General features: G+C 39.3%; 1 protein-coding gene across 1 annotated transcript in view; it reads left to right on the top strand.

Moving 5' to 3' along the window:
- The window catches only part of LOC104853481 (cytochrome P450 1B1), a gene marked incomplete at its 5' end in the record, with an annotated part of 6579 nt that extends 370 nt beyond the window's left edge, over positions 1-6209 (top strand). The window contains 3 exon segments of the mRNA XM_033762231.1: positions 1-2; positions 4-110; positions 2870-6209. The exon segment at positions 1-2 is cut by the window's left edge and continues 370 nt beyond it. Coding sequence (XP_033618122.1) covers positions 1-2; positions 4-110; positions 2870-3455 — 695 coding nt within the window.
- Positions 6210-9758: the final 3549 nt, after the last annotated feature.

Genomic DNA, 9758 nt, shown 5'->3' with positions numbered 1-9758 from the left:
GGCGCGCGGCTGGACATGGAGAGCGTGCCGGGCACCGTCACCGACATCTTCGGCGCCAGCCAGGACACCCTCTCCACCGCGCTGCAGTGGCTGCTCATCCTCTTCACCAGGTAACGCCTCTGGAGGGCGCGGGTTGGGGCTCTCGTTCCTCCTTGGGAACAAAACAAACAACATCAACCACAAGAAAAGCGGAGTGGGGCTAGCGTGCGCTGCGGTCACAGCAGAGCGCAGACGTTGAGGCTCCCTGCAGGTCCCCACCCCTCCAAACTGAAATCGCCAACCCAGAGACGGCCAGCGAGGCGCAGGAAAGGATGAGACGCGTCCGCCCGCGCACGGCTCCCGGGGGAGCCGGGTCCTCAGCGGCTCGGATCTTGTTTCCCGCTCTCTCCAGCCTGCGAGCCGGGCACCTTTGTGAGGACCCCCCCTCACCGGCGCGGCGAAAATATGATTTTTATAACGCCGATCAGTGAGTTCTCTGAAGAGTTCTGTGCTCTAGCGCCGTAGAAACACAGTTGGAAGGGTTTCTGCGGAAAGGGAAACGCAGTCAATATGTTACTTAAACTCAGCCGAGTAATCGGCACGGATCAGAAGCACCCAGGTGCGACTCTGACAATAAGCCAGGGGTTAGGGATTAGTCCCCGGGCAATGAAAGCCCGCGGAGGCGAGCTGGGGGCTAAAACGCGCAGAGGCTTTTGGAGGCAGCCGGAAACCAGCGAAGCAGTTCTGGGTTCGTGAATCCATCTCTAGGCAGGAAAGAAATAATAGGTCAAAGAACAGCAAAAGAAGTCGCTTTTGATGATGCGCACCATATCCTTGGAGGAGAGTGCAGGGCAGCTAAGAGGCGCCTTCGGCCTCCCGACCAATGCGCCGGGCTCTGCAGGTGCCCAAATCCGGCCTTGGTGCTGGCGCCCAGTTCAGCATCGACCCGACGCGCACCAGTCACAGGCCACCAGGGTCACGTTGCCAGACTAAGTAAAGAAAAAATAAATTCTACACGGGATATGCTTATCCTCAAAGATGCTATTGTTTATCTGAAATTCAGGTTTAATCAGACTACCTGTATTTTACCTGAAATTCCTACCTCAGGGGCAAATGCTCTCAAGGCAAATCGCAATTGTTTAAGACACCAGAAATTCCGGTTGTGTCATTTCTTGGGTCTATAAATAAGTCGGGATGTTGAATGTCCTGATGATCTTGGATTTGGAAGGTAGAGGTAGCTTCCGGGAACACACTACGTCCTCGATTTCCTTAGATTTTGTACAACTACCTTAACAAATTTTAAAACTTTGTATATTAAATAACTTTGGGTTTTAAAATTATAGAAACATATATTGGGAGATGAGGAAGGCAGAATTAAAGAAAAGCCAATCATAGTTCTGGAAAAAGACCAACCCAGAACGGGTCCTTCCCATGTCTAGAGCAGCGTGTTATCTATTGAAATGGGCTTTTAAAAAAAATTAGAATGGAACTGTAAAAGACTCTTCTTATATTCCGTTGGCAAGCAAAAGGAAATAAAACAATTTCAGAGTTAAATTAAACAAAGGCAGATACATATTTTTTGCTTCTTTTTCATGACAAGACAATATGGCAGAGATTAGTAAATTGCAGTACCTATTTCTGGATTGAAACAGCCCTGTCATTCATTTATGTATTGTCTGTGGCTGCTTTCACATTTGACAGAGTTGAACAGTTTCCATAGGGAGAATATGGTCTGAAGTTTTTATTGGAAAGTTATGAAAAAAGTTGCAGAGCTCGGAAATTTGATGCTGAAGAAGCGATTTCTAAAATCATCCACAATTTCACCACATCCATGCTTACATTTTTTTACAGCGTTATATTGTTTGTTTTTCTTCTGACTCTTCTACTTATTGCAGTGAACATTTTCCCATCTCTAAACATTTATTTTAGTAATTTTTGATCGCTACATGTGTTGCTATAATAACTTACAGATGATTAGTATCACTGCTTGGGCATTAACATTCATCATTTACTATGCACTTTAAATTTTAGCTACAGCTCTTTTGTATATAATTGTATCTATTAAATTACTTCCTGAAGACACATTTCTAGGAATGGATTATTGGGTTTAAAATGAGGAGGGGGAGGAGGTAACCCTGTCTTGGACTAAGATTTTGTTTTCCAAAAGATTTGTACCGTTTTATATCTGCAGTAGTGCATAAGTATTACAGTTTGTACCACATTCTTACAAACACTGAGAATTTGCTTTTAAGTTTAGAAAATATGTAGATTTGTTTAACCCGATTCCAACAAACTCTTATAAAATCAGGACAAGAAATTACTTAAAATGAGCAGAGGAAAAGAGCTCATTTTAACTTTTTTTGTGGGTCCTGGGTGCTTTTGCCATTGTAGACTGTTTATACAAATTATATTTTATGAGTACATAGATATAAAAATAAATACATAAAAAATTACATATTAAAATATTTTTCTCCTCCCTAAAGTTTGTTTTTGAAGTCTGAAAAATTTAAAAGACATGAAAACATTTTTGTGGACCCTTAAAAACTATTGTGGGCCCAGGCAGTGCTGGGGGTCTGATGAATAAGTTGGCTTGGCCAATACTGTGCATTTTTAGACTGAAAAACTTGAGAATTTTACCTACTATGAGAAAGAGAGCTTTACCCATGTGAAGCTTATTATAGAAAATATAATTGTTAAAGTATGCCTTAAAATTTAGAGAGAAATTAGCAATTGATTTAGTTTTTTTCCCCATATTATAAATTCAGTCATTTACCTAGACAGGCAATATAAAGAAAAGTGGAATTAAAATAAACTGTAATGTGCTTCTAGATAAAATAGGAGTTAATTTGGTTAACTGATTCTTTTCCCCTCTGCATTAAAAACCAAACAGATATCCCGATGTGCAGGCTCGAGTACAGGCTGAATTGGATCAGGTTGTGGGACGGGACCGTCTTCCTTGCATGAGTGACCAACCCAACCTGCCCTACGTCATGGCCTTTCTTTATGAAACGATGCGATTCACCAGCTTCCTGCCGGTCACTATTCCTCATGCGACCACGGACAGTGCCTTTGTCTTGGGCTACTACATCCCTAAGAACACAGTGATCTTTGTTAACCAGTGGTCTGTGAATCATGACCCGGTGAAGTGGCCTAACCCAGAGGACTTCGACCCAGCCCGATTCCTGGACGAGGACGGCTTCATCAACAAGGATCTGGCAAACAGTGTGATGATTTTTTCAGTGGGAAAACGGCGGTGCATCGGGGAAGAGCTGTCCAAGATGCTGATGTTTCTCTTCATTTCCATTCTAGCTCATCAGTGCGATTTCAAGGTCAACCAAAACGAGCCCTCAAAAATGAGTTTCAGTTATGGCCTGACCATTAAGCCCAAGTCCTTTAAAGTCCACGTTTCCCTCAGGGAGTCCATGGAGCTCCTTGATAGTGCTGTGCAAAAGTTGCAAGATGAAGAAACTTGCTAGTGAGAAGGGAGAGGCAAACCGGTATTTTAGAAACGCTTGAAGTTTGGAGAATAGGAAGGAAAGCTCGGAATGTTTGGTTTCTCTTTGCTGCCACTTCTTAATCAGCCTGAATGTGGTCAGAAACTAAGTGGCTTGCACATGAGGTGTGCTCCACACCAAATGGCTCCTCGTGAGTCCTGGACCGTTCAGGAGCTTTGGCAGATTTGTTTGAGTCTAAGAATTAGAGGGCCCATAGAATTTTTATATACTATTAGATCTTGGTACTAATAATTTTTAAGAAGCATGCTTTGGAGTTAAGCCCTCCACCCTCACCACACACACGCACGTACAGCTCTCTAGTGAAGGAGCATTTCAGTAACTCTGACTTTTCAGGTGAATCCAAGATTGAGCTTCTATGTGGAGAAATATACTCTCCAGGGAAAAGTGTAGAAAGCAGTGTTTCAGGGTGTACTGAAGATGCAAAGGTAAGTAATTTCAATGCAAGATCTGACTGGGAGTGATAAAGGAAAGGGTAGAGACCAAAACTGACCTTCTCACCTTTCAGTAAAATAGATCATAGCTATTTAAGTGGATTTATCTTCTTGCCTACTGCTTTGCTTCCTTACTTCAGCATAAATCAGAAAGTCAGTTGCTCAAAAGAAATTAATAGTTTAATAATTGTGAGTTTCAGGCACTTATCAACGTTAAAGTGTGTTAATTTAATAATTGTAGTGCGTTTCAGAGATTCATCACGAATTTTAAAGTGTCAGTTGTTAAACTGTAAAATTCTGAGCTGAACTTTTACCTCTCTTGACTGCCAAAGTATAGTATTTAAATTATGAGGAAAAAAAAAATTTACCAGTCTGGCTTTTGATATGTGATTATATATACTCATTTCAGTAAGTCTCATGGGCTTAACAAACCCACGTCACCAAATAGTACTAAGTATCTTTACTATTTACATATAGGTTACATAATTATTCATAGCAGTATGTTAGTATCAATTATTTTCATCAGGAAAAGTTTCAATAATATTTGTCTTGCATAATATTGCAAATCAAAAAGTCGAAGTAGTCCAAGTACATTCAGTGAGCCATCTATTTTTGACATCATGAAAACCAAGTCAAAGCAAGAGGTCTTTTCTTATCCAGGTTTTCAACAGTGGACACATTTCAAAATTATATCAGTTAAATGTTATTTCCTGTTTAAGTTAAAATTATATTTATAATACAAATTCTCTTTTTATAATTGGCCCAATTAATATGTTAAAATTCCAAACTATTGGCATGCTTAAATTTAAATTTAATTTAAAATCCATGCTGATTGTTGATGCCAGTTGAAGCTGGTGGAAATCTGACCAATGTCTTATCAAACCTGGATGACAGTGAACAATGCCATGTGTGACCTGGCTGTTCTCCTCACTGAGTAAAGGCGGGGAGGTGGGCTCTCATTCTAACTGACTAGTTTCTCTTTTGAATGACTAATGGAAGTTCTGCATTAACACCGATTTTTAAGTGTCAGAACCAGAAGATCTTTTTGGGAAGCTGTTTTGCAAATAAAATTTTAAGACAGTGGACTGGTTGTATTAGGTATTATTTGTGAGCCATTAGTTTGATAGTTCAGAAAGAATAAAGCGGGAACAAAATTTCTGGACTATAGAAATAACCTGGAAACCTTTAGAGAAGTGATGGAAGAGTGCAAAAGTACAAAGTTCCCTTTTTTATTTTCATTGGAACTAAACTCCCAAAAGACGTTCTACAGGGTCCTGAGAGCTTACTGATTGCTCTGCTTTATTCAGAATTTTGGAATTTTTGTGTCAATATTACTAAGGAAGAAATGCATGATGGTTTTGTGTGTGGGTGGTCAGAGAAAAGAGGGGCAGAATGAAAAGGAAGAAGAATGACTAAATATTTTCCCACCCATTCCAAATTAATCAAACGGAAGCACAGAATTTGAAGCATGCGCACTGAGAAAGAAGTTATTTGATGTGCCAGAGTTGAATCTCAAGATTTCTAAAAAATACTGAATTAATAAACATTTCATGTAATTTTTATTTTTAAAATTTAATAGTTTTACTTCCTCCTGCATATGAAAAATTGTGCCAGTATTTTTTTTTTTTTTTGGTACCGGGGATTGAATTTGGGTCCTTGTGCTTGCAAGGCAGGCCACCAAACTGCTAAGCTAAATCCCTGACCCTTGTTCCAGTATTTTGAAAGGCATTAAAGTCAACTACAAAATGAGGCTTAGCCAGTGTATATAAGCTTTTTAGGCAGTGTCTGTTCCAAAATGTTATGGCCCAGCAGTGTTCACAATGATGTGGGGGTCCTGTACCCTCTTTACTCTGAGAGATGTGTAATAGCAAAAATAATCATGCACCAACCTGGATGCCTCATTAATCAACAAGTCCAGATGTGCTATAATCTATTCTTATGTACGTAGGTCTGACTGTCATCTGATGTCTGAGGCAAAGAGAAAGCTGTGCTTAGACAGAAAGAAGTAGGTGGATGTGTGGAGGTTGCCTGGCTTAGTTAATATGTTTATTACCTAAAGGAAGAAAAACCAAATATGAAAAAATAACCTAATGTGTAGGCTGCAGTAATTGGATTGCTAGCTTAATCAGAAAACCTCATGTTTTTTCCTCCCAAAGATAGACTGTATTTACTGATCACCATTAAAGTCAGAACGTCTTCAGCTTATTACAACATTAAAGTATATGATTTATTACATATGTCATTTATATAAGGCTTTGACTGTTTAAGAAAAGTGCTTTTTTTTTTTAAAAAAAAAAGATATCTCAGGTGTGTTTTGAGGATTATGTAAAAGGTTTCATGTCCCAGAACTTAGCCTTTACCTGTGAAATGTTACTATACCCCTTTTTCATACTAGGTCTACATTAGATCAAGTAGTTGTGTAGCAGTATGTATTACTTGTGTGTTTTTAGCTGTGACACAACTTTGTGATTAAAAAAGCATATTTTAGTAGATGCTTATAACTCAAGAATAACTTTTTATTTAACCATTTCTTATTTTTGTTCTTTGTCACATATGCTTTTAGTATGTACCCAGCAGCTGCATGTACATGGCTGTAACCAAAATAGATTCTGAGGCTGCAACATTAATTTGTAGCTTTTACTGTTTGATATATCAAATTTTAAAAATCTGTATCTGTGTTTATCTATAATGGAACACTATTACCAAAATAATAAAGTCACTTTTATAATTTTATGATGTTTTGTTTTACATTGTTAACAAATATAGTCTGATTCATCCATTTATTTCTACTATTATTGTACGTTCTTGAATGAAAATAGTGCACCATACGATTTGTGGTCCACCAGTATGATGATCAGGTTTTCATGCCACTGAGCGAGATGTTCCTCTCTCAAAAGAGAGGCGGCACCACACCTGCCTGGCAAGTTCAAGGTCCTGAGTTCAATTTCCAGTACCGGGGGAAAAAATGCTACAACCTCAGCATGTTACCCATCTTATATGTGGCAAAAAGAGTAAAAATAAATTGTATTATAAACCTTTTATTTAGCTATTCTAAATTTTAAATTCTTGGTTTCCTCTTTTTGTTTTGTAATAGTTTTTTGGCATGCAGTTTTCTATCAAATTCCCGATGTCTATATTTTTTAATTTATAAAAAGCAAGGAGGAGTTGAATTTTAATGGCAAACAACCAAACAAAATAAGAATTTGGAAATTTTAAAAGATTGAGTGGATGACTATGTTAAGTTGTTGACAATATTTCTGCTTCAACTGAAAAACACAGGACGCATTTTTCCTACTCAATAGCACACTAATCTATAAGTGTTTCTTTCACTCATTCATTTTTTAAGGTACATGTGCCTTAATTAATAGGTGCAGTTGCTGTTCAATAAAATAGAATGGATGAGAGAATAGTGTAATAGCCGAGGTGGAGATATTTTTCTGCTGACCTTTTTACCTGGTAAATTACTCGATACCCAGGACCTCCACACATTAGGGTTATGCAGGGCCACAGGCCTTTATTTTTCCTGGCTATGCTTCCCATTACTGTCAAAACAGGAAAAGGAACAGTGGAGTAAAAATTGCACTCATTGTCACTGATACTTTGGATTGGGAACGTCACTGTAGCAGCCAAAGGGATGGCAATGAATTAGTTTTGGAGAATACTCACTTCTTTTCCAGATGTAAAAAAAGAAAAGATCCAGAAAGATCTTGGAAATGGTCATACAGGTTCAATATGAGTGAAAGAAGTATCATCATGGGGAAAAGTTCCTTTAAAAAAAATCTAATCAAATTTTTGCAAAACTGTCAAACAGGGTTGCATTCTACCTAATTAGTCCAGTATCATATTGTGTAAGGCTGGATGCAGGAGGGAAATGAATGCAGCCTTGGACATAAAATAGGTGTGGTCATTAGAAACTCAGAGGCCAGTACGGTAACCTCAAAGTCAGACCACATTTCTGCACAAGTGCCACAGAAGTTCACTAGCTCTCAGCTCTCTCTGATTTTGGCTCAGTGACAATCGCTCCCTGTTTACTAGTGTCAGCCTCTTAATTATCCTTCTCAGAAGGAGGAGGAAAAAGAAGAAATCAATTATATATATTGAAACACATTTAAAAGCAATTTTTAAAAGCTGGAATCTTTTGGAGGTGATAATCTAGTTTAAATAGATATGGGCAAATTACAGATAACAGGTTGTGCTTATAGATCCTTCATTTGCTAAGCTACATACAGCTTTTGAAGAGGAATGCTATGGTCTTAATACTTTTCAATGTGTCAGGAGAGGAAGAAATGAAACTAAAATATACTAAGCATGTATGATTTGGGATCACTGTACTAAAATAAACTCTTTAACACATTAATGCACAACAATCTTGTGAGGGAGACAGTAATATGTCAAAATTAATCATTCAGGAACATCTGTATATGGATTTTCTCAAGACACGAACGACTTCAAAACTCACTGTCTTCATAACACCACTTGCCTCTTCCCGGTCTACCCACGTTTGCAGATGCAGGGTAGGCTGTCTATTTTTGTAAAACTATGATTCCCAGGAGCTTCACAAGTGATTTACCTGATTCTCTGTAGGGCACATTCCGTGCTGTATCCAGGGAGCAGCTGACATTGTAAAGTTCCAGGAAGAGTTACAACATTGTTCTGCTCTGAGAAATGCCTCCTTGATCTGTTCTTTATGGGGAAAAAGTCATGCTTTATCTTATAATCTTAAAACGTCTATCTTAGAGCTTGCCTGGACCAGGGATCTTTGCCTGAGTCGAAGGCCATCTGCATGCTGTCTGGTTGCCTGGGACGTGGTCTGATGTGAGAATGCTGTCCCTTCGATAGCGGTGTACCTGCATGGATGTGACCGATCACATGATCAACCAGAACCTTTATGGGAGCCCATGGGCAACACCAGAGGGAGAGGGCAATACCAAGGCATGAATCAGGCATGTGGCTAGTAAGCCTGCCTTTGCAAACAGGATAACTGGAGCTCTGGAACTTGTTTTGGACCACTCGAGATCCCTTTGGGCTATGTATGACATCAACAACCTAGGATGTCACAGCACAGTCTTAATAGCCTCTGAGACATTTTGAGGTCAGGGCTAAGAGTCACTGTGCAAGCCTGAAAGCCCAGCCTAGCCTCCTTTTGTTCTTGTTTTTAGTCCTGTTTTTCCTCCCCGACTCTCTCTACTCATTACAATGTGCTTAACGTACACTCTACTTATTCCAGCAAAACTTGAAATTTTTTTTTGTATACATACGTTCTTAATTTACGTAAACACCATACCCATCTCATCCTGTGGCTCAGTCTTTTCTTTACATAATATTTTAAAGTCCTGTCCTTGTGTAATCCTATGGCTTCCAACTGCTGCTTCATACTCCATGGTATTCATTTACTACGTTTTCTGTGTCTGCTCTCTGGGGAATAGATATACATATGGCATCCACTTTTAGGAGTTTCCCAAATAATGCTGCAAGGAACACCCTTGTGTGTGTACGTGTTTCCTGGTGGACCTACATAAGATTTGCACCATATGCCATAACCCAGGTGTAGACAGGCCGAGTCCTCAAATATGAGTGTGTAATACAAATACTACAAGTCCGTTCTTCAGAACGCCAGGCCTATCCTCCCTTCGGCTGCGCATGTGATTTCCCCTGCACCTATCTCCCCAACAACACATGACATGACCTCTTTATTTTACTTGGTACGTCCTTCTGGGTCGAAATTATGCACAAAATCAATTATTAACCAGGCAAACAAAGAGACGTCTGTGATCATTTCTCAGCACCACTGATAGTTGTATTTTGTACATATATCACCTCTCTTCTTTTAGAA

This window comes from Fukomys damarensis, unplaced genomic scaffold (assembly GCF_012274545.1).
Source record: "Fukomys damarensis isolate Sample0158 unplaced genomic scaffold, DMR_v1.0_HiC HiC_scaffold_2, whole genome shotgun sequence".
In the NCBI taxonomy this organism is placed as follows: Eukaryota; Metazoa; Chordata; class Mammalia; order Rodentia; family Bathyergidae; genus Fukomys; species Fukomys damarensis.
This window is presented reverse-complemented; position numbering and strand designations above follow the sequence as displayed.